General features: G+C 38.0%; 1 protein-coding gene across 1 annotated transcript; it reads left to right on the top strand.

Moving 5' to 3' along the window:
- Positions 1-4576: 4576 nt before the first annotated feature.
- On the top strand, positions 4577-26134 carry ANKRD7 (ankyrin repeat domain 7; the record flags this gene model as incomplete). Its single annotated transcript, XM_082661696.1, has 7 exons — positions 4577-4809; positions 12561-12675; positions 12836-13009; positions 13941-14047; positions 14724-14861; positions 21470-21576; positions 26013-26134. The coding sequence occupies 7 exons, from the start codon at positions 4577-4579 to the stop codon at positions 26132-26134; spliced, it is 996 nt and encodes a 331-aa protein (XP_082517822.1).
- Between the last annotated feature and the right edge of the window lie 412 nt (positions 26135-26546).

Genomic DNA, 26546 nt, shown 5'->3' with positions numbered 1-26546 from the left:
TATTACAGACTGTTGTCGCATGACTTAGCTGCCTTGAAAATTGAATATAAAGATCAAACTTAGACAATGTAGATACTACCCCCAAAGTAGAAACATATGGAAATACAACACAAATAATTTTAAGTGTATATTGAGGTAAGAAAAAGACTTTTTTATGCTCCAATATTAGAGAAATACCAGTATACTTAAAAGACACAAGAATTATTTGAGTGAATAAATGAATGAATGAAAATTATGTTTTCCTTAGAAAAGATTTCTGAAAAACTATAGAAATTAACTCTACTCTATAGCGAGTACCATGACAATCAGAACTACATCTAATTCATGCTTGTATTTTTGACACCTAGTAAAATGCCTGATGTATAGAAGATCTACAAAATTGAGACTAAACTAATGGTGGCTTCATACAGTTGTTCAGGTCATGCACTGCACAAGTTACCACTTCTAAGAGGCACCATTTTCATTGCAGCATTTTTGTCTTTGTGACATATTTTTGTACTTCTATTAAAACTTTGAGTTAGGTCCAGAGATGGGCTCTTTGTACATTTATTATACAAACATAACTCTTCTGGCTGATGGCAATAAAGTATCTTGTTCTAACAAAATTAGTAAATGTTATGTACTGGATGCTTGTGCCCCTCCAAAATTCATGTGTTGAAACCCTAATTCCAATGTGATGATATTTGGAGGTGGGGCCTTTGGGAAGTAATTGAGTCATGGGAGCCCTCCTGAATGGGATTAGTGCCTTTATAAGAAAAGGCCAGAGACAGCTAGCTCTTTCAGCCATATGAGGCACCCTGATCTCAGACTTCCAGCCTCTGGAATTGTAATAAAAAATGTTTGTTGTTTAAGCTACCTAGTCTATGGTAATTTGTTATGGCAGTCTAAATTAATTAAGAAGTAAATCATAATGATTAGCCAACAAATAGTAGAAAAGTATTTTGTTCTAAGGGGAACAAAACATTCTCTTCAAATTATGAAAGAGAAAGGTCAGTAATTGTTAATGCAGCCACATATAACTTGTGATTCTCAATAAAGAATTGCTTTAATAATTTCTATACTGATTGCAAAAGTAAATTAAAATATAATATCTTGTTTGTATTAGTGTACACCATCTAAACCCGATTTTTTTTTTTTTTTTTTTTTGGCTGCTTTGGGTCTTTGTTGCTGCGCGTGGGCTTTCTCTAGTTATGGTGAGCAGGGCCTGCTCTTCGTTGTGGCACACAGGCTTCTCATTGCGGTGGCTTCTCTTGTCGCGGAGCAGGGCTCTAGGCGCACGGGCTTCAATAGTTGTGGCACACGGGCTCAGTAGTTGTGGTGCACGGGCTTAGTTGCTCCGTGGCAGGTGGGATCTTCCGAGACCAGGGCTCGAACCCGTGTCCCCTGCATTGGCAGGCGGATTCTTAACCACTGCGCCACCAGGGAAGCCCTAAACCTGACATTTCTTATTGCAGTTTGTATTGTTTTCTGTTTGTTTAAAGTCCCAGTTTAAAAACAGGTGCTTTTCTTACGAATAAATCACTATGCCATTTAGTATAAATGATTATGACTTAATAATCATTAGAAATAATTTGTTGTAAAAATAATAAACCCATTTTGTAACAAGTCCAATTTATTCGTAATTATAGAGAAACAAATGACATACATAATTACTTCCTAATTTGTACAAAGGCACCATATGGGTTTAATGAACTTAGTGAACTTTTGAAACTAAAGAAATTTCCCTTCAGACATTATTATTTTAGACTTTAACAATTACCTTCTTAAAAAACCACAAATTTAGAATTTCAAGAAAGAAAAACTAGCAATGAAATTTACATATTGATCTTTAAATAGTTCTTTCATTATCAAAACTTTCATAAGCCTACTTTCTGTATCTTTAGCAGGACCACCAACAGAAAATCCACTGAGAAGTTCTAACTGCATAGCTATGTTTGAGATGAAGCATACTGGGATCTCTTTTATTATTTTTCCTGAGAAATTACATGGGAATTGTTATTTAGGAAAAAAATGTGATAAATAACATTGCTCTTTTAATACTCTTATAAGGTACTAACCATATTACATAATACTCATGTGTCTGATAATAGAAGAGACAGCAGCTCATTATTCTATTAATAATAATTGTATAAAATTAGCATATAATTATCTATACATTTCAAATTTCTGAGCTGTACTAGCTTTATATTAGCATATAAGTGAAAAATTATTCTCAGGTCATCATGAATTGAAGGCGGTGCAGCTCATAAAATTAACCAGAGGTAGCGTGATATGACAGGAGGAGTCCTGAAGTCCTGAAGCTTATCAGTTCTTGTCCCAGTTCTAACACAGCTAATTTTTTTTGGTCAAGTAATGCAAATGAGAGAGATGATGTTGGCCTGGACTACAGTGATATCAGTGGTCAAATTCTGTATGTATTTGGAAGTACTGCATGCAGGTTTTGCTAACTGATTAGATGTGGCCTTTGAAAAAGAAAGAAGTCAAGAATGACACTAAAACTTTTGACCTGAGCAACATGAAGAATGGAGTTACCTGCTCTTAAGTAAGATAGACAGTGACAGATTGGAATGTCAGGATGTCAGCTGAGACATGTTAAGCACGAGATGCCTATAGAGTCTATAGACAACTGGATATACCAGTCCGAAGTTCAGGGAAGGGAACCAGACTGGAACTTCCAGATTTGGAGTTGACATTGCATAGATGGTATTAAAGCCATGGGACTGAATGAGATCACCCAGAAGGGAATATGGATAGGGGAAGAAATCAAATGGATTCTGGATATATTCTGTAGTTAGAATTGACAGAATTTGCTGGCAGTTTAAATGTAGGTGTAAAAGATAAGATTCAAGGATGACTCCAAGGATTTGGGGGGAAAATGAAGCTAATCATGGACTGATCCTGGGGCTCTCCGAAATAGACTGAAGAGGAATGGTTAGGAGGGAAGGAAACCAGGGAAGCATGACGTCTTGGAAGCCAAGTGAAGAAAGTGTTTCAAGGAGCAAGCAATAGATTAACATGATTAACATGAAAACTGAGAAATGGCAATTGGAGATCATGGTCAATCGTACTTAAAGCAGTGTGGATTGAGAGAAATGGGAAAACAGGGTAATGATGGGAACTTAAGTGAGAACAGAAGAAGAATGTAGACAGAGATTACAAGATTATAGACAATTCTAAGTCTTTTTGCTGTAAAGGAGAGAAATGAGGCAATGGTTGCAGGGGGAGGTGGGTCAGTTTGTTTGTTTTAGGATGGACAAACACTAGCATGTATTTATGTTAATAAGAATGTCATCGGAGAGGGAAATTTTAAAGACACACGAGAAAGCAGGGGAGGGGGGTTGCTGAAGCAATACAGAGGATGGGCTTCTAGTATGTAAGCGAAGTGCTGGCCTTTGCTAGAACATGGATATCAACATGAACAAGAGAGAAGGTAAAATATTTTTTGGCAAGGTGTCGATAGGTGGGTAGATGTCCTGGTAGCCTGCAGAATTTCTCTTCTGATTAACTCACTTTTCTCAATGGATCAGGAAGCCAGGTCATCAGCTGAGAATGAATTCAAAAAGAGAATATATGAAGTGTTCAAGGAAAGTATAAGTGTGAATGGATCAGGCAAGTATCTAAGGATTGCTGGGAAGCATACCAATCCATTTCAGGTGGGTTTTCATGAACTGAAAGTGAGAAAAGACAGCATGGATTTGTTTTTTCCTTTAGTCACAACCAGTGGCTTAGGGCAGACATGTTTAGATGGGAGTTTTAGATTTAACCAGCTCTGTGGTTTAGGTGGACAAGTAAGAAAAGGGATGGGGGTAAACATGCTGAAGGCATATGCATGAGAGTGATAATGATTAACCATGGAACTTAACCTACTTAAGTAGGGAAGTGAGAACACAGAGTGGGGTGGTCAAGGTCAGTGAAATGTGGCAGAATTAATGGACTGTAGGTGCAATGAGTTAGAAGGATTTTTGGAGTTTTGTGATGAGAGAGTGAGCTAAAATATGAGAGATGGTATTCAAAAGTATGTTTGAAATTGAGATTATGAAGGGATCTCAGTTATTGTTAAAAGCGAGTTGCGCCTTGTGAACCATGTTGGTGAGAGGCAGGGAGTAGGCTGGAGGCAAGATCACTGGAGGAGGTTCATAACTACCAGGAGGAGGGTAAATCTTGGTTTGTAAGAGTTCAAGCTACTAGGTCTATCCTTGAAGGGAAAGGGGTATTTGTAAGAAAGTTGATAGGTTTCTACCCAAAGATGCTGGATCTAATAGGAAGACTGAGAGTGTTAGCAGTTAATCTAAGATCTTGACTGAAGAATCTGGATCTGGGCAACCGGGGGACTGGGTCCCAACCTCGGGTGCCAGAGGCCCTGGGCGTTGCTAGGCAACTGGGAAAAGCCGCCCACACAGGTTCTGAGCTTTGGTCCACTTCCGGTCTCTAGCTGGCTTTGACTCCAGCACTGCGGGGAGGACCTACCTGGCCAGAGGGGCCCGCGAGCCAGAGGGCCATGGTGGAGAGGCAGGTGGGGCAGTTAGGAGCTCCAGGGACATCCTGGTCCAACTGAAGGACTGCTTCCTGTGCCGCCATGAAGAAGCTTTTCACATTATGGAGAAGGAAGGATGAGCCCCACAGTTCTTGCTCACACCTGCCCATAGGCAGGCCAGCCAGTATCGGTCCTCCAGCCCAGCCAGGCTACAACCTTAGAGATAAGGATTTAAAGAAACTTCACAAAGCTGCCTCGGTTGGGGATTTAGAGAAGGTGAAGGAGTATCTTCAGCTCAAGAAACATGATGTGAACATGCGGGACAGAGAACACAGGTGACCAGAGTGATGAAGGGCAGCATGGAGGGGAAGCTGGGGTCACTGGGTCCTCTAACCAGAAACAGGACTTGTCTGGACTACCCCACTGGTTGTCACTCTGAGTTTCCCATAGTGGAGAGGTCTGGGAACCACTGGCAGAGGGTCATACCCCCAACTTTCAGCTTCTTAGTTTTAGAAATGTTCACCTGGATATTTGACGGCATTTGGGTCCTTCCCAATTCCCTCCACTCCTCCCACTGCCTTAACCTCCACTGGGCAATTCACCCTTTCCTCATGCTATGGTTTTTCTTCTTTGGTATATACTGTCCCCAGCCACTAAGATTTTCCGTATTCCTAATGTACTAATAGGAAAAGAGTAGAGGCGACTTCCCAGAACAGTGATTATTAAGATTTTAAGACTTTGAAAGAGCAAAACAATTAACTTTTTAATGTGGATCTCCTATGAAAATTTTTTTTCAGTTGTAGAGTATCTTCAAAAAGCTCATCAACAACCACTTACTGCAAAAACAAAATTAATTTTATATGTTAAGAAATGAAGAGGTTATGTATTTGGCATTAATAACAGAAAATATGTACTATATGTGCCTACCTTAAAATCTTGTGGGGAGTTTTCAGGTCATAGGGTATATAAAGCGTCATCTTTCATTGTAATAGGGCAACTGGAAACTATGATTAGAGGATCTGTGTCCACTTGCTCATAGTTTTACCTCCTCTTTTAATAAAATCAGAGTTATCTCTTCAATAATTTATCTGACTTTTATCCTACACCACTCCTCTGAATTTCTTTACAGGGTCATCAATAACGTCAACATGACTTCATTCAGTGGTCAGTTCTCAGTCATACCTGGCAGGCATCTCAGCCAAGTCTCTTACTTTCCTAGCAGTAGTATTTGAAATATCGTCTTGTCTTTCAGAACACTTGGTTCACCTGGCATTTCTTCTACTTCTGTGGACAGTTTTTTTCAGACTCCTTTGCTGCTTTCTCTTCATCTTCCTGATTGGTAAATATTTGAGGGCTCAGACCTCAAAATAATTCTCTCTCTGTCTCTCTCATTTAATCCTGACTTGCCTGATGAAGAGAGATCGTCTGTAAGTGTATTCCAATGCCTTCCAACTTTTAATCTCCAGCTAGACCTCTCCCCTGAACTCTAGACTCATATATATACAAATGCCTACACTATCACTTGTATATCTAACAGGCTGTGGTGTGCTGGTAAATGTTATATAACAGGCTCTTGAGTGGGGGTGGGTAGAAGGGAAGAGAATCCCTGATTTCCACCTACCAATGTGATGTCAAGTGGCTCGAATAATTCCTGAAAATTTAACAATGGGCTTGTGAGAGCTGCTAGCTCCACCCCATCACTGCTTAGGAATCTCAAACATCCGCATACTGCGCTCCTGTTATTCCTCCTCAGATCTGCTCTTCTCTTTCTATAAATGCCAAATCCTTTCTTTCAGTTGTTTAGGCCAGAACCCCTAGAGTCATTCTTGACTACTCTCATTCTTTCACATCCTTCATCTCATTCAACAGTAAATCTTTTTGGTTCTACCTTCAAAACATGTTTAAAATCCAGCCATTTCTTGCCACCTTCCAAGGTACCACTGTAGTCAAAGCCACCATCATATCTTAATGAGAATTACTGCAGTGGCCTCCCAGGTAGTTTTCTGTCTTTTAACCTTTCCAATTTATTCTCCACACATTAGCCAGAATGATCCTCTAAAATGTATGTCAAGTGATGTCCTTCCTTGTCTTAACAACATCCACTGGATTTCCATCTCATTAGGGGTAAAAGCCAAAGTCCTTCCAAAGGCTCATACAACCCTACACAGCCTTCACCCCCCTCCCTGTTATCTCTCTGATCTTAGCTCCTACAACTCTCCCTTTCATTCATCTCCAGTTACCCTGGTCTTTTTAGTGTCCACAGAAATGCCAGACATGCAGTTAGGGCCTTTGGACTTGCTGGGTCCTTTGCCTGGAGTGCTTCCCCACCCAGATATCCACATGGCTTGGTCTCACTTCCTTCAGGTGTTTGTCATCTTATCAGTGAGAGCTTCCCTGGCTACTCTTCCAACAGTTGCACCCCCTCTCCATGCTGACATTTTCTGTTCCTCTTCCTTGCCTGATTTTTCTCTTTAGCACTTAATACTGTCTGTTGTACCTTGTATTTTAAGTTTTTTCATTGACCTCTTCCACTAGCCATGTATGATCCATAAGGTCAGGTATTTTTGTTTTATTTGCTGCTGTATCTTCATCACCTAGAACCTTGCCTAGCCATAGTAAGTGCTGAATTAATATTTTTTGATGAATGAATACATATATATATATATATACATACATAGATAAATATGATAATTTAAAGATATTACTCAGCAATAAAATGATATCTCTTATTAATAAAAGAAATGAAATTACTGATACATGCAACAACATGGATGAATCTCGAAAGTGTCCTGCTAAGTCAAAGAAACTAGATACAAAAGACTATATATCAAGTGACTCCTTTTATATGAAATTCTGGAAAGGCAAAATTATAGCCAAAGAAAGCAAATTAGTAGGTACCAGGTGTTTCATATGGGGACTGGAGGAAGGGGGATTGATTGTAAAGGGATATGAGGAAACTTTTTAGAGTGATAGAAATGTTCTTTATTATGTTTATGGTGGCAGTTATATGACTATATATTGGAAAAAACTCATAAAACTGTACACTTAAATTTTTTATAAATTATACCTCAATAAAGCGGAATAAAAAAGTCTCAAACTCTATATTCTATTTGAATATTTGTGTGTGTGTGTGTGTAGAAAGACTGAGAATGGGATAAAATCTGAGAGGATACATACTAAAGTTAAAACACTATTTCTGAAGAGGAGATGAGATTTGGGCAGAGGAAGTAGGTAGAGTGAGAATGGTTATGGGAGACTTCTGTTTTGTGTTATTTGAATATTTTAAAAGGTGAATTATAGTGTTTTATTGAGGGCTGCATAAACTCATTTTAGAAGCATTGTGCAAATGTCCCTGATGCCTCATGTAAGTATATGTACATATAAATAATGGCCTTATTGAAATAATATTCTAAATATGTTTTCTAGTAAAAATAATGATAATAAAAGTGGAAATTTCTGGTTAGGAGAGAATGGGAGAAACACCATGACAGTTAATGAGCAGGTTGTTTTGAAGGCCATAGTGGCCCAGTAGGAATAACACTGTTTTTGGAATAAAAATCTGAATTTGAGGCCTTCCCTGCATTTGTATGACCTTGACCCTAAATCTCCTCATCTTGTCAAATCAGAACTATTACTAGATAGATGTTTTTTAAACCAAGATCTGCAAAGCCCCATTGAAGACTATCTCTTATTAAACCAGAGGAGCTCCCTGTTAATGTGCTTTGCTTATTTAGCTAATATTTATGTTTTTATTTTGAGTTCTGTGCCTAATGAGTTTGAAAGTGAATTGAAGATGTCTAATATCTCTCCTAGGTATACAATTAAATTACTTTTATGGTTTTTATTTAAAAAGTCCCTCAGATCAGTAGGTTGCCTTGTAGGTGAAGGCTCAATTCCAAATGAACACTTTCAGTCATACTACTCACAGGACCTACTCTTCTAGGTCCTTGTTAAACATTTCTTGTATTTTCTCCATTCTGTTTCCAAGATTTTGGATCATCTTTACTATCATTATTCTGAATTCTTTTTCAGGTAGACTGCCTATTTCCTCTTCATTTGTTAGCTCTGGTGGGTTTTTACCTTGTTCCTTCATCTGCTGCGTATTTCTCTGCCTTCTCATTTTGCTTAACTTACTGTGTTTGGGGTCCCTTTTTCACAGGCTGCAGGTTCATAGTTTCCGTTGGTTTTGGTTTCTGTCTCCAGTGGGTAAGGTTGGTTCAGTGGGTTGTGTAGGCCTCCTGGTGGAGGGGACTGGTGCCTGTGTTCTGGTGGATGAGGCTGGATCTTGCCTTTCTGGTGGGCAGGACCGCGTCCGGTGGTGTGTTTTGGAGTGTCTGTGAACTTATTATGATTTTGGGCAGCCTCTCTGCTAATGGGTGGGTTTGTGTTCCTGTCTTGCTGGTTGTTTGGCATAGGGTGTCCAGCACTGTAGCCTGCTTGTTGTTGAGTTAAACTGGGTCTTAGTGTTGAGATGGAGATATCTGGGAGAGCTTTTGCCATTTGATGTTATATGCGGCCAGGTCTCTGGTGGACTAATGTCCTGAACTCGGGTCTCCCACTTAGAGGCTCAGGCCTGATACCTGGCTGGAGCACCAAGATACTGTCAGCCACACGGCTCAGAAGAAAAGGGAGAAAAAATAAAGAAAAAAAGGAAAAAAATAATAAAATAAAATAAAATAACAAAAGTAAATTTTAAAAAATAAAAAAATAAGAAAAGAAAGAAAGAAAGAAGAGAGCAACAAAACCAAAAAACAAATCCACAAATGATAACAAGTACTAAATAGTATACTAAAAAACAAACAAAAATGGACAGACAGAACCTTAGGACAATGGCAAAACAAAGCTATACAGAGAAAATCACACAGAGAAGCATACACATACACACTCACAAAAAGAGAAAGAGGAAAAAAATATATATATATATATATAAAAACAGGAGAAGAGCAACCAAATCAATAAACAAATCTACCAATGATAATAAGCTCTAAATACTAAACTAAGATAAACATAAAACCATAAACAAATTAGATGCAGATTGCAAACCCAAAGTCTACAGTTGCTCCCAAAGTCCACCACCTCAATTTTGGGATAGTTGTCTATTCAGGTATTCCACAGATGCAGGGTATATCAAGTTGATTGTGGAGATTTAATCCGCTGCTCCTGAGGCTGCTGGGAGAGATTTCCCTTTCTCTTTTTGTTTGCACAGCTCCTTGGGTTCAGCTTTGGATTTGGCCCTGCCTCTGCAGGTAGGTCACCTGAGGGTGTCTGTTCCCCGCCCAGACAGGACGGGGTTAAGGTAGCAGTTGATTAGGGGGCTCTGGCTCAGGCCAGGGAGAGGGAGGGGTACGGAATGTGGAGTGAGCCTGTGGCAGCAGAGGTCAGCATGATACTGCAACAGCCTGAGGCCGCCGTGTGTTCTCCCGGGGAAGTTGTCCCTAGATCCCGGGACCCTGGCAGTGGCGGGCTGCACAGGCTCTCACGGGGGAGGTGTGGATAGTGACCTATGCTTGCATACAGGCTTCTTGGTGGCTGCAGTAGCAGCCTTCGTGTCTCATGCCCATCTCTGTTGTCCTCGCTGATAGCCACGGCTCATGCCCGTCTCTGGAGCTCTTTTAGGCCGTGCTCTGAATCCCCTCTCCTCGCGCACCACAACCAATGGTCTCTTGCCTCTTAGGCATGTCCAGAGTTTTTCCCGGACTCCCTCCCGGCTAGCTGTGGCGCACTAACCCCCTTCAGGCTGTGTTCACTCAGCCAACCCCAGTCCTCTCCCTGGGATCTGACCGCTGAAGCCTGAGCCTCAGCTCCCAGCCCCAGCAGGTGAGCAGGCAATATTCTCAGGCTGTTGAGTGTTTGTTGTCACCAATCCTTTGCATGGGAATCTCTCTGCTTTGCCCTCTGCACCTCTGTTGCTGTGCTCTCCTCCATGGCTCCGAAGCTTCTCCCCCACCCACTCCCCATCTCCACCAGTGAAGGGGAAACTTTTCCTCCTTCACAGCTCCCTCCCACTGGTGCAGGTCCCGTCCCTCTTCTTTTTTCTCTGTTTTTTCTTTTTTCTTTTGCCCTACCCAGGTAGGTGGGGAGTTTCTTGCCTTTTGGGAAGTCTGAGGCCTTCTGCCAGCATTCAGTAGGTGTTCTGTAGGAGTTGTTCCACATGTAGATGTATTTTTGACGTATCTGTGGGGAGGAAGGTGATCTCCCCGTCTTATTCCTTCACCATCTTGAAGGTCCCCCTGTCACATAGGGTTTAGACTTCAATTGGAAGAGTGAAATATTCAGCAGGCGTGCAGCAGCCACGCAGCAGCCACTTCTGGAACACCTCTGGGGAATTACTCAAATGCCAATTACTTTCTCTCAGAGAAAGAGAAATCGGTTTTGTTTTTGCTTTTTGGTTTTTGTTTGTTTGTTTTAATGAAAAAAGGAAACTGGAGTTGGAAAGAGAATTATATCTAAAGATTGAGTAAAAGCCACCTACGTTCCTTGAGACTAAAATTTTGAGATATATATAACAGTGGGTGAAGGGGATGGATCAAAATGTTTTTTAGGATTTGCTATGCTACTGCAAGGATTTATTTTAGGTCAGCTTAAAGCCTTTCGGCCCCATATGTTCAGGTTGAAGACTGGAGAAACTTCCTATTACATAAGGAAATTTACCTTTAAGCCAAATTATGGATGTCAACAAAAAGGCTAATCAGTGCTTTTCCTGTGTCACGATTTCTGAGAAACCAAATTAGTTATCAGAAGTTTGTTTGGTAAGGATGGAATCGTGGCAAAACAAGGTAGACCATTTTGAGGGATATTTCATCTAGACCATGATGTCTGAGGAATCATTTTTGTTCTACAGAAAAACAAAGTATTCCTTTCCAATGACTGGGAAGTATGGGCTCCTTAAATTCATATATTCTTTACCATGAAGGATGTTAATCATGGATAACTTCTGGCTTCAGTCTATCACTTAGCTGACCATCCTCTTTCTGAGTACAGTCTTTCTTCAGAGAGAATGACATAATTGGTTAGGTTTCTGGTTTTTTGAATTATAGTTACAGTCTTGCCTTCCAGAGATTATATTCAGGTAAACTTGATTGGAGTTTTCGTATTTCCAAATTGTTCAAAATTATTTTTATATTTTTTGGGTTTACTGCCATAAATGGTAAGTTATATCATCATGTTTGGATTTTATGAGCCTTGTTCTTTGAAAGTTACCTTATTTTCAAGTCCCTGTGGGCTACATTTTGCTACTCTTAGTGTCAATAACAGTTCTGTTTAGGTACCCATAAAGTACTTCTGAGGACCTAAAATGAAGTGGGAAAATGGCATCTAAAATCTTTTGTTTGGGACCTGGGCTACCTGTATATAGACTTTGTATTATGAAATTATCTTAAAATAAGGATATAAAGACATCACCTTCACAAATAAATAAAAGTTTGTTGAGGGTTAGTTCAGGCTAAAAGCTACAAAGTTTAAATGGAGCTCATTAGTATCTGTCATACCTCATGACTATATGATTGGTTTCTGGGAGGCTACATAGAATATGGTTCTTTGAGAAGTAGAAATTATTTTAATAACTGAAAATTAGGTTGGGATCTACAACTTAAAGAGTACTTAGGCTTTCACCTTTGTGTGCACTTCTTAGATGCAAATGACAGCTTTAATAGCTGAGCAAAGAGAAACACACACACTTAGGTGTAGTATGCCATGCAATAGGCAAACATAGGCAATGTCTTTTCCTCCTGTTATCTGGCACATGTATCTTAGGTTTTGGAGATCATTTCTAGACATAATTGGATGTCTAATTTTATCATTCTCCAAGGCTCATACTCCATTTTGCTGTTTGAAAAAAACCTATTGTTTAATGCATAGTTACATTTTCTTTGAAGTGAAACCAGTTAAATATTTGATCTTCAGGCATTTGCACAGCTCTTTTAATTCAGTAAAAAGCAATTATAATTAATTAAATTTTGTGTAAATATAAATAAGTACACAAAGCAAATACCTTAATAATATATGATCTGGCATGTTCTTGGGCATAGCAGATAACTTCTCAAAGTAAGACTTATCTGTAACTTTGTGTTTCATTATATTGATACAGAACAGCTTTGCACCTGGCCTGTGCTAATGGATATTCAAATATTGTATCTCTCTTAATTGAGAAACAGTGCAAAGTAAATGTCTGGGATGGTGAAAACAGATCTCCATTGACTAAGGTGTGCTGATTTTTCCTTTTCAATTGAATTACATTTGAGTTCTTCTCCTAGTTAACCTTTGTTATATTTCATATTTTAAAACATAGTGTTAAACATTAGTTTAATATATCAGATCCTAAATAGTAAATTGGTTACCCGTCTATTCTTTTTGTACTGACAGGCAGTACAGTGTGACAAGGAGAGTTGTGTTACTATTCTTCTAGAACATGGCGCAGACCCAAACCTGGTAGATTTATATGGCAATACTGCTCTTCATTATGCTGCTTGTCATCAAAGTGACTCATTAGTTGCAAAACTGCTTGAACACAAAGCTAATCTTGAAGCTCAAAATAAGGTAGTCTTCTATTAAAAACAATACATTATATTTTAGAAAGCAGTAAAAGAAGGTATTCATTGCATATAATTTATATCTGTTGAGACACATGTTATATAAAACATGAATTTTACAAAATGAAATTAGGGAGAAGGAGAAGGAGGATGAGATTATCAAATACTGATAAGGTTTTCCTTTTTAAAAAAACCTTTCTGCATTTCATTTCATATTATAATCTTGACCTCCAAAGCAACATGAGGTTTAACAATTATAACTGTTCAAAGAAGTACATCACATGAGAAATACTTGATTTCCTTATAAATGAACATTGATTAAAAATCATGAAGACTATGTCCTTTTATATTTTATTGGTATACTCGTGAATAATTACAATAGAGTAAAATTAGAAAATCACTTGTTATACTAAAAGTAATCCAAGTCACCTATTAAGACTTTATGGATAACTGATTAATATATGTTTTTAAGCTTCCTAACACTTTAGTTCACTGATACTTTATCTGCATGACAGGCCAAAATAAGTGCCAGCCTTGGAAGTTTAAATGAAACCCTAGGAAACTCAGCTGTAACAACATTACGAAATGTGAATTGATGGTTTGCAATACTTATGTTAAATTCTAGGTGCTCAGTAATTAAATACTCCAGAGTGCTCTTGCCCACAATTTGAATTAAGCCTAAAGCAGAAACTTCAATTTTATTTTTTGACTGGCCAACTATATTTTATTTTAGTATTATTTATTTATTTTTATAATTTTTATAATTTTATTTTGATTTTTTGACAGGCATATATATATTCCTTTTTAGATTCTGTTCAATTATAGGTTATTACAGAGGTTTCTTATAAGCATACTTATTTTTTAAATTGAACTTAAATTAAAAGGCATGGAATGTTGGTACAATATTTTAAATAATCATTTTAAAATAATTTTTCCAGGATGGATATACTCCACTTTTACTTGCCATTACTGAAAATAATGCAGAAATGGTAGAATTTCTTCTGAAGAGTGGGGCAGATGTGAATGCTTCAGATAAGAATCAAAGGTATAATTAATGTTAAATAAGAGCATATAACTATAGGTATCTAACAGGAATATATACACATGCACACATATGTTAAATTCTAGGTGCTCATTACTTAAATACTCCAGGCTGCTCTTGACCTCAGTGTGAAGTAAGCCTATATATATATATCATATATGTATATATGAGACATATTTTTGAAACTGAAAAGATTTGGCCATATGATTTTGGACAAATTACCTATATTCCCAGGATCTATTTATCTGTAAAATCAAACAGTTGGGCCAGATTGGTATGTAATTATTGCTATTATTATTTTTTAACATTAGAATCTTACACAGAAACTCAATCTCTAAATCCCAGATGCCGTAGTTAAATGGGGATAGGGTACCCAGAGTCCCAGACACTCCCCTCCATAGAATTTTTGAGACATCTCCCGGAAAACACTAGTGTTCCCAGGAGCAGGGGTTGAAAACCACTGAGCTAGCTGCTTCCTAGAGACTCTTATCTTTAGACTTCATGATATGATCTGTGATTAGCACACCTTTTTGAGTAGATCTGCCCCACATTTTACATTCTTGCCCCAACTCTTTTCCTGATCATACATTTAAACAGTAAATTTAGAAGACTCATTTTTTAAAAAGTACAAGACATGGTTAAGATTCATAAATGGACACATTTATATCTCTTGCTCCAGAACAGCCCTTATGATTGCTCTCAGTGATGAACCAACAAGTTTAGTCAGTCTTCTTCTTCAGCAAGAGGTGAACCTATCTTGTCAAGATATTTATGGATTCACAGCTGAGGAATATGCTTCTTTCAATGGTTTTACTATGTAAGTGATACTGCATATCTTTTAACAATTGTGTGGAATTTGAGCATAAGGAAAGAAACACGAACCCCAAAGTACAAAGCACACAATAGGGGTAAACACATGAAGAACTCTGGACCCATGGATCCAGGAATGCTTGATTTTCGCTGTCAATATAAGAACAGCAATATAGGACCTAATCAATATAAGAACTGCAGGTCTACAGATTAATAAATTCCCAGTGGCATGGGAATTTGAAGTATGCCAGAACAGGGATTCCAGCAACTAGTGACATACCATTAATAAAACATATGGGCAATAGAGGAGACTGGCAGTGATGGCTGGGTAGAAAGACCCTGAGTGCACCTCCTCTCATGGGTATACCCAAATTACAACTATTTACAAAACAATCATTGATGAAAAAGACTGGAATTTACCAGAAAAGATCTTCTACAACTAAAGATGTAAAGAAGGAACCACAACTAGTTGGGTAGGAGGGGCAGAATCATGATATAGTCAAGTCCCATACCCCCAGGTGGGTGCCCAACAAGTGGGAGAATAATTACAATTGCAGAGGTTCTCCCAAGGGAATGAGGGGTCCAAGCCGAACATTGGGCTTCCCAGCCTGGCGGTCCTGCACCAGGAAGACAAGCCACCAGAGCATTTGGTTTTAAAGGCCAGCAGGCTTATTTTTAGGAGTCCCAGAGGGCTGGGGGGAATAGAGACTTCTCTCTTAAAGGATGCGCACAAAGTCTCACACTCTCCAGGACCCAGGGCAGAAGCAGTAATTTGAAAGGAGCCTGGGTCAGACCAGCTGCTGTTCTTGGAGAGTCTCCAGGAGAGGCAGGAGGCAACTAGAGTTCACCCTGGGGACACAGACACTGGGGGCAGCCATTTTGGGAGCTTGTTCTATCACATGGACACTGGTACTGGCAAGCACCGTTCTAGAATCATTCCTCTAGCTTATTGGCCTCAGGATGCAGTGCTGCCCTGGCCCAACAGTCTGTAGGCAACAGTGCTGGATGCCTCAGGTCAAGCAATTAATTAACTGGGCAGGAACACAGCCCAGCCCATAGCAGACAGGCTACTTTAAGACCTCTTGAGCCCACAGCTGCCCCTCGACAGGGTCCTGCTCACCAGAAGGCCCAGAACCCAGGCCCACACTCCAGTGCATAGGCACTAGACCTGGGACCCCCAGGGCCCTCCAGCCAGAGACCCTAGGACCCAGCTCCACCCACTAGTGGGTAGACACCAGCCACAAGACAACTGCAGCCCTGTAGCCTGTGGACCTGGCCCACCACTAGCAGGCCAGACCCTGCCCAGGGACCTGGTCTCACACACCAGCAAGCATGTTCTAGCCTTGGGACCAACCTCACCCACCAGCAGGCAGACAGCAGCCACAAGACAACCACAGCACTGCAACCTACAAATCCAGCCCCTCCACCAGCAGGCCAAATCCTGCCCTGTGACCAGCTGGGCCCTGGTCCCACCTACTACTAGGCCAACACAAGCTTGAAGACACCCTGGACCCTGTAGCCAACTGTGTCAGGAAGTGGCCCCACCCACCAGCAATTTGACACCAGCTCTGGGACTCCTGGGACCTGCAACCAGTCCCCAGGATCCAGCTCTGCCCAGCAGTAGGCTTGCACTAGCCCCAAGACCTGGTTTCATCCACCAGTGGGCAGGCAATAGCACCAGGGTCTTCTGGACCCTGACTTTGCCCACTAGGGAGCCAGCACTAGCTACAGGGCCCCCCAGGGTTCTATAGTCAGCCACCTCATAACCTGGCCCTGCCAACCAGAGGGGCAGGGCCTGGCAACGAACCAGACCAGGGGCCAACCAAGCCTACAAGACTGACCATAGAAATCAGCCTGCCACAATAGAATAGAAATCAGCCTGCCACATACAGCCCACATAAGGGGCACCCCTAGAGCATATAGCTACGGTGACAAGAGGAGAGTGCACTGCTGGGATGCACAGGCCTACAAAAAGGCCACTTATCCAAGGAAATGTAACCAACCTACCAGATACATAAAAATAAAAAGTGAATTAGGCAAAATGAGGTAAAAGGGAACATGTTCCAAATGAACGAAAAAGATAAAATCTCAGAATAACTAAGTGAAGTAGATAGGGAATCTACCCGAGAAAGAGTTCAGGGTAGTGATTGTAACAATGATCAAAGAACTCAGGAGAAGATGGATGCACAGACTGAGAATTTAGAAGTTTTTAACAAGGTGTTAGAAAATATAGAACAGCCAAACAGAGTTGAAGAATACAATGACTGAAACGAACAATCAAGTAGAAGGTATCAGCAGTAGACTAAATGATACAGAGGAATGGATCAGTGAGCTGGAAGATAGAGTAGTAGAAATCACTGATGCTGAACAGAAAAAAGAATGAAAAGAGTTTAAGAGATCTCTGAGACAACATCAACCACACTAATATTCACATTACAGGGGTCCCAGAAGGAGAAGAGAGAAAGGGGCTGAGAATATATCTGAAGACCTAATAGCTGAAAACTTCCCTAACGTGGAAAGGAAACGCCTTCCAAGTCCCGGAAGGGCAGAGAGTCCCATATGGATTAACCCAAAGAGGAACACACCAAGGCACACTGTAATCAACATGGCAAAAACTAAAGATAAAGAGAGAATATTAAAAGCAGCAAGGGAAAAACAACAAGTTACATACAGGGGAACTCCCATAAGGCTATCAGCTGACTTTTCAGCAGAAACTCTGCAGGCCAGAAGGGAGTGGCACAATATATTTAAAGTGATGAAAGGGAAAAACAAGGCCTTCATTCAGATTTGATGGAGAGAACAAAAGTTTTACAAAGAAGCAAAAGGTAAAAGAGTTCAGCACCACTAAACCAATTTTGCAAGAAATGTTAAAGGAACTTGTCTAAACAAAAAAGAAAAGGCCACAACTAGAAACATGAAAATTATAAAAGGAAACAACAAATCAGTAAAGGCAAACATACAGGAACGGTAGGAAATCATCCATGCACAAACCTAGTAAGGTTAAAAGACAGAAGTAGTAATATCATCTATATCCACAATAAGCAGTTAAGAGATACACAAAACAATTAAATATAAAACATGATATCAAAAATAGTAATTGTGAAGGGAGTAGAATAAAAATGTAGGGTTGTTAAAATGCATTTGAAATGCAGAGATCAGCAAATGGACATCAAAAGAAAGCTGCATAGCAATACTGATACCACACAAAATGGACTTTAAAACAAAGACTGTTACAAGAGTCAAAAAAGGACGTTACATAAAAATCAAGGAATCAATCCAAAAAGAAGATGTAATAATAGTAAATATATGTGCATACAACATAGGAGCACCTAAATACATAAAGTAAATATTAACAGACATAAAGGAAGAAATAGACCGTAACACAATAATAGTAGGGTACTTTAACACCCCACTTATATCAATGGACAGATCATATTCAGACAGAAAATCAATAAGGAAACACTAGCCTTAAGTGACACATTAGACCAGATCAACTTAATAGATATCTAAAAAACATTCCATCCAAAAGCAGCAGAATACACGTTCCTTTCAAGTGCACATGGAACATTCTTCAGGATAGATCATATGCTAGGCCAAAGCAAGCCTCAGTAAATTTAAGAAAATTGAAATCATATCAAGAATCTTTTCTCACCATAATGCTATGAGACTAGAAATCAACTACAAGAAAAAAACTGCAGAAAACACAAACACATGGAGGCTAAACAGTATGCTACTAAACAACCAATGGCACTGAAGAAATCAAAGAGGAAATCAAAAAATACTTGGAGACAAATGAAAGTGAAAAAAACCACAGCGAGATATCACCTGGATGAAGAAAAAGTGATATATATACAATGGAATACTACTCAGTCATAAAAATGAATGAAAATTTGCCATTTGCAATACATGGATGGATTTGGAGAGTATTATGCTTAGTGAAATAAGTCAGAGAGAGACAAATACTATATGATATCACTTATTTGTGGAATTTATAAACAAACTAGTGAACATAACAAAAAAGAAACAGACTCACAGACTTAGAGAAAAAACTAGTGGTTACCAGTGGGGAGGGGAAAGGGGGCAGAGGCAAGGTACGGGTAGGGGATTAAGAGGTGCAAACTACAGTGTATAAAATAAGTAAGCTACAAGGATATATTGTATAGAACAGGGAATATAGCCAATATTTTACACAAACTATAAATGGAGTATAACCTTTAAAAATTGTGAATCACTATGTTGTACACCTGTAACTTATATAATATTGTACATCAACTACACCTCAATAAAGAAAATAAATGTATGGGCAATAGAGTTGGGCAAAAGATGATTAATCCACACAAGCCCCTTTCATTGTTTTTACATATTAGTAATGTAAATATTTTGTTTGTTGTGAATATTATTGTTAATTTGTTATTAGCTAACTATAGTTTAAGGTTTCAGAATTCTTAAGTATATTCTCATTATACCCAAAAGATAAAACTTTTCATGATGAACATGAATTTCTGATTTTCATCGTCAATGAGAAATAAGATGCAACGAACAGAAATTATTTTATAGCTAATGAATTTAAACAACATATAGAATATGTTCTTTATAATTTTAAGGGCAATTTTAAATTATGCATAGATATTTTTTCTAGTTTATTGTTCTCTTATTCTTCTACCATCTACTTTATTTACATTTTAACAATACCTTTTAATCATTAATTTCATATGAAAATCACGGGGAGAGAGAAAAAGAAGGGGGAGAGGGAAAGTAAAATAATTTTCATATATACATTCAGATGTTTATTTTAAACGTCTTAATTTAATTGAACTTTAGAAAATAAGGAATTCATAATCTATTAAACATGTCAACTGTAATTGAATACAGTATTTCCATCTTTGCAATATTGGACATGTGCACTTTGTTCTACCTTGGTATAAGCAAACCATATGTTTAAAAATTTAAATAAAATAAAGAGAGAAATTACTGGTGAATATCTGTAGTATAAAAAGGATTATTTGCTTTATAACAGGGGTTCCTAACTGTTCATTCATCACTTAAAAACTTTGGATATATGAAACTAGGAGACACATATATCTGTACAATAATATATTTATTGGTCTGAAAACAGTACTTATTTATCTAAATAACTTGTTTACATCTATATGTCTTATGAAGCTATTATTGGGTAGGTAGATAAGTAGGAAATTTCACAATCTTCTTTCATCTCCCCTAAGTGGTTTTTAGAACATTCTTTTTGTAGTTTGCTCCATCATTAATTTAAGAATAAATGAATTTTCATCATCTCAATATTACTTTAATATCACCAATGTTGAAAATTCTAAGAGCATTATATTACTTTTCTTTTTTCCAAAGAGGTAAAAGGGAAGAGAGGTAATTTCCTAATGACTAAGCAATTACATTTAGGATGTGAAAACTATCAGCAAATAATAAAAATTGCAAATGACTTTAAGCTGCAATCTAATGCCCCCATCCTCTTTTTTGTTTTTGCCCTTCTTTTATAATGGTAACTAAGCTTTCTGTAATTGTGACTTTTGTTGGTTAAGTAGCTATTGCCTATCTACCATAGTGAGTACACAGCCTCTATTTTTAGTATCATTTGTTAGCTCTCTTTCCTGGTACATAAGGTCTACTGCTTTATTCAGAGTGGAAACATAGAATAAATATGTTTCTCATATACATAGTTTTTAAAAAATAAGTGAAACTGTCTCAAATGAGGGAATTATATTTAGATATTTATTTTACAGTTAGCTTTACCCCATACATTGCCTCATTCCTTTCACTGAAATTCTGAAATCATATGTCTATTAATGAGTGGCTAGAATGGGCTCTTTTCAGGCATGGAGAAAAGGTTTATTCTTTACTGGATATGGCTCAGTCTTAGACTGAGTTAAATGTCTTCACTTTGTCAATTTACTGTTAAGCCCAAGTGTTATGAGCTGAACTGTGTTCCCCCCAAATTCATGTTAAAGTCCTTTCTCACAGTGCCACAGATTTTGGATAACTACATTTGGAGAAAGGGCCTTTAAAGAGTTGTTATGCTAAAAATGACTGTGCATTAGGGTGGTCCCTCATCCAATTTGACTGGTGTCCTTATAAGAAGAGGAGATTAGAGGGACAATTTATGTGAAGAGGCAGCAAGAGGACAGTCATCTACTAGCCAAGGAGAGAGGCCTGGAACAGACAGATCCTTCCTGTGGCCCCCATAGGAAACCAGCCCTACTGGCACACTTGATCTTGGACTTCCTGCCTCCAGAATTGCAAGTAAATAAATTTCTGTTGTTTAAGCCACTCAGTCTGTGGTATTTTGTTATGGGAGCCCTAGAAATCTAATACACCAAGTATAACTTAAGCCACTTTTTCTACCTTGCCAGTGGCTTATCTGTGGTTATAGGAAAAAAAGAAGTGCCAGAAAATGGGAGTATGTGAAATAAAAATGGCGTCTATTGATGGAGTTGGCTTGAGAGGAGGCTTGAGGTCAGCTGTGTGTGATATGCTTGGAAAGGCATTAGCTAATGTCTACAGTTTTGGCTTGATAATTAGGTATCATGAATTGAACTGAATATTTATGAATGCTGGAATTCATATATATTTTCTCTTTGTGGATAGATATCACGAATTAATTGCTAATTATGAAAAGAAGAATGTTAAACAGATATCTAACTCTACAAATACAACTTTGGACTCTATATCTGATACAGAAGAACTGGAGGAAGGTAAGAAGATACAAAATGAACAAGTAGTTTTCCTTGTTGATTTTTATTTGTTTGGTTTTTAAGAAGGGACACGGCTTTTGCCAATAATATCTAGATTTGAAATTTTCTCCTATTTTTAATGGTAAATATTTTTAAGCATCGTTCTTAGGAATATTGGTGATTAAAATATTCTGACACTGTTGAATGAAAATGTAATGTAAAAATATACTGAATGATTAAGACATTTTTATTCAGTCTCTTGAATAGTTATAAAAAACACTTTTTTGCATGTATATAGAGATTTTCAAGATATACAACTATTAGTATATTTTTATTTTATTCTCAAAATACTTCACATAAGTATATTTGAAAATAGTTAATATAATATATACCTAATCATTACACAAAACTTAAAATTAAGTAACAGTATTTGGGAAGATTTGAAAACACCATGCATTAAAATAATTTTTGGTGCTTATTTTAAAAAATACATACAGTTATTTAGGTCTGTAAAACACAGCTTTTGTGTATGTGTGTGAATATGTCTTATGTTGGCATTTAAAAAATGTTGGATGAACTAAAATGTCATACATTTATTCTCTATATTCACTAGCAACCACACTTCCACCCTACCCTTCACCTATAGTGTAAAAAAGAAAAAAGAAAGAGAGAGAGAGCCTGATGAGAATAGGAGATCATTTAAATGCCACAGCTGTTCAAACACTCTCTATCCCCCCAAATGTATAATTATGATACTTAGAACAATGCTTGGCCCTATTGATTCTAGGTGAGTAAATTTAAGAGAGAATTTCCCTAATTTCTCTTTTATAAACTTAATCTTATAATCTTTCATGAAATTTTGGCTTTTTGGACTCTTGATCTACATCTTCATATCTCCCTCTCCTACAACTTCTTGTCTGCCTCTTTTTTAATGTCCACACAGCTATACGAAGTAAAGAATTTCCGTGATTTTATACTTCATTTCTTTAGGGAAATAAAGCAGTAGAACCTATAGAAACACCTCTCCTACATTTTGTGTATCTCCTGAGGGCAAACAAAACCACTCTGAATCCTTTTACCCTGGCAATATATGTTTCTAGTTTCTAGTGAATTTTAAAATTTCACTATAATGTATCAAAGCATAATAGAAATATTAGGTCAAGAAAATTATCCGAAGACACTGCAAAACATGGCAAACTTAAAAAGTTATATTTCTGTCAGATTCAAAGGGGGTAACTTATTTTAAAATGACTACAAAATGCAGAAGTATCAATGCTAAATTATAATTGTGTTGTAGCTGAGACATAGAATTTAAGAAATATACTTAGGAGTGAAAATATTTGAACATAAATGAAGACATTAAAAATATCACTTATTTTCCAGACGTGTAACCTCATTTCTACAAATCCTTTGCTGCTGCTTGGATCAGAAAAGTCTATTTTGAAAGAGCAGTTAAGTGAACTATCACAGAATTTTTGCTGACTACTCAATGAAGAAAAGTTTGGTAAATGGAGAGCCATTTTCACCTTAGAAGATGTGAAGAAATTTCAAAAGACAAACATCTATATTGTGACCCATCAGTTGAAAAAAAGAAATTTGTGTTAAGCATATGGGCAGAAAAAAACCTTTTAGTCAAAATATTAAATGAGATATTAGTAAAAGTAAACTTTGCAACATACTGTCTTAAGCACGCATTAGAACATTCAAATAAAGTAAAAAATTAACATTCCAGCTACAAAATAGAGGAAAAAATAGAAATAATCCTGTGTAAATGGAAATTCTGTTTAATTTACAAGGCCCATCATTGATAAAGCCTTTTTGATTTTTTAGAAATACTATATTAATATGTATCCAGGGTATTATAGAAAAGAAAAAAAATGCATCACCCATAGTCTCATCACTCAAACAAAACATTTGTCAAATTTTGGGCATGTTTTTGTAGTCTTTTAAAATTTGCTTAGCTTTTTTTTATCTCAGAGGAAATTTATAATTTTGCATTTTTCTTTTTAAAGACACAGTATATAGTTCACAGTTTTCACTGTGCTGCTTGCCATTCCTTAAACACATGCAGCATGGTCTGGCTTCAGGACTATTCCCTGGAAGACTTCTTTAGCTGTCTCCTGGGACAGCTTCCTCGCCTCACATGGGACCTCAGCGCAGCCTTCTGTGGCTGCCCTGCTGTTCATCTCTTACAGTGTTTTATTTTCTGTCCCTTTCCTCCTTGCCTTTTGGATTGCAAACTCCATGAGAGCTTGAACTTTTTGTTCATAGTTAAATCCCCATCACTTATAAATGCCTGGAGTAAAGTATTCAATTTGCTGAATACATAATAACTCAAGCGTGTCAGGCACTATTCCAAGCATTTCACGTATCTTAACTCATGTAGTCTTCACAGTCTGGTTGAGGTAAGTACTATTTGTATCCTCATTTTATGATGAGGATATTGAGGTGCAACAAGGTTAAATGACTTGCTCAAAGTTCCTGAGCTAGGAAGCTGAGAGCGGGGATATGAACCCCTGCACTCTGGATTTGAACCTACCCAGTCTGACTCCAGAATTTGCTGCATTAATCAATATACCATACCATCTCTCTCATGAACAAATGAATATGTATCATCCTTATAAACTCGATTTTTAATGGCTCAGAGGAAAGCTTTGTGCATTATTTGCAATGTATTTAAAGCATTCATTCATTTAAATATATTTGTTGAACTCTCCACTAGTGCTAGGAGGTGTGGAAGAGCCAAAGTGGAGGAAAAACCTGACAATTCCTGACAGCAACTCAACACACATTTAATTTTCACTATGGTTTAGATCAGTGGTTCTCAACTGGTGGCAACTTTTTGTCCCCCAGAGGATATTTGGCAATGTCTGGAGAGAATTTTGGTTGTCAGCACTATGGAGGAATACTGCTAAATAGCCCATAATGCACAGGACAGACCCCTACAAGTCCTTATCGGGTCCCAAATGGCAACAGTGCCCAGGCTGAGAACCTCTGATCTCAATTCTATATTATGTACTGGGGTACAAAGAAGAAAAAGGTGTCTTATATCCTCTGCCCTCAACGATCTCACAAATGTTTAGTCTGGCCCCCACCCCAATCTTTGTCAACTTCCAAGTTAATGAAGATCAGGCCTTTACTATTGGGTTAGCCAAAAATTTCATTTGGGTTTTTCCTAAGATGGTATGGGAAAACCCGAATGAACTTTTTGGCCAACCCAGTATTAGCATGGGAGAAGGAGTGATAAACTATTAATACTTACAGCAGGTTAGGGTGGGTCAGAGGTGATTCAAAATAAAAGAGAAACCTTTCGGCTGGGCTTGCCTTCATAAGTAAAGTTTCTCTGGGTGTTCCAAACAAAATGTACCCATCATAATAAAAGTTAATTCATAATAGATACACAAGCCAAGGACCCAAGAATCAGAGGACGGAGAGATCATTTATGGAAACTTACCCAAGGTTAACCTTGGTGGAGAAGAGAGGGTTTGAATCAGGTCCTGAAGGCTGGATGGAATTTTGACATGGGACATCTCAAAAAAAACCAGACAGGATAGAGAAAGAACTTTGATATTTTATAATTGAATTTGTGTCCATCTGGGGAAAATGCATACTTTAAAACAGTATGTTGTAGGGCAGGTGTAGTACAGCAATATTTGACTTGAGTTTAATTGCCAGCTCATTGTTTTTAATTCTCTCAAGTATTTAAAATCTTAGAATGCTATTACATTGAGAATTCCTTTTCAGTGTGTCTGGTAATGTCTAAAATAGAGCACATTTACTCTTAAGAAGTTTAACAACAGAAAACACCTATTTAATATATACCCAACTTTAGGTGAATATTTAAATTTCCTCTAGGCAGCCATATAAATAGACTACTTTTCTCACTCATGTGGACAGCTTGGAGGAATATCGTTCTTTATGATTGAATCCTCAAACTTTACCCTTCCCCTTCTCATCCCAACCAAACTAGGGTGATGCCATAGGTTGTGAAGGCCACCCTCTTGGAGGGAGCAGGTGGTACTGGCCAAAGTATGTGTTCTGACACAGGTCTGTGCCAAAGGAAGAAAGGGCACATTTCTAATTTTCAAGGGTATTTCTAATGGGCTAGGGGTGGCCCTGTCTTAGCTCCATCACAAACTCTGCTGAATTTGTTCCCTTCGTTGTTTCTCTACAACTGTAGCCTCTGCTGGCATCAGCCATCTCCTGGGTGCTGATGCTACCCTACTGTCTTCCAGAAACCCATGGACCATGTCTTTGCCTGGGCTATAGATCCATCTTGTTTTAACCTCATTTCCATATAAAACAAGTCCTTCCCAGTTTTGATGGAGGGTGCCATCTTTTTGTGTTTGTCTAGTCTTCTATTGCCAAAGAGTCAATTTCTATGCCCACCGATCTCACTCAGAGCCCCTCTGCTCCTTAGTTTTTCAACTTTCCTTAATGCTATATTCCTGGATTAGCATCATGGAACACAAACTATGGGAACTTGGGCAAGAATCTCAACCTTTCTGAACTTGTTTCCTCATCTGAAAAACTTGTTGTGAAAGTAAATGAGAATGAAATTGTTCAGCACAGTACCTGATAAAGAGATGTCACTTATAAAAATGTTAGTTTACTTTCCTTTTACTTTGGGTTGAATAAATAAAACTGTAACAAGTTTTTTCTTCTGTTGTTTTTCTCCTGGGCTTACTGTTTCAGTTCTGTGCAGACCTTAATGCAAAACTCACCGTACACTATAGATTTCACCAAATTTCACATGACACCAGGTTTTTTTTTTTATTATTTTCCTAGTATGACTGTAGTTTTATAGTAGATTATAGTAGATTGTAATATTGTTCAGCAGTATCCACTCTTTCTCCCTGACCCTATTCCCTTTCCCACTGACTTGATTTACCCATGTGACTTCCAGGGGTGGGAGTGACAGGTTGCCTTTTTCTAGCAGAAGCCCATCACCCTCTTGCACTCTTACCATCCTACATGAGAACAGCATGCTT

Source organism: Grampus griseus (assembly GCF_964374135.1).
Source record: "Grampus griseus genome assembly, chromosome: 9".
NCBI lineage: Eukaryota > Metazoa > Chordata > Mammalia > Artiodactyla > Delphinidae > Grampus > Grampus griseus.
The sequence above is the reverse complement of the archived record's forward strand: the minus strand, read 5'-3'. Positions and strand labels throughout refer to the sequence as shown.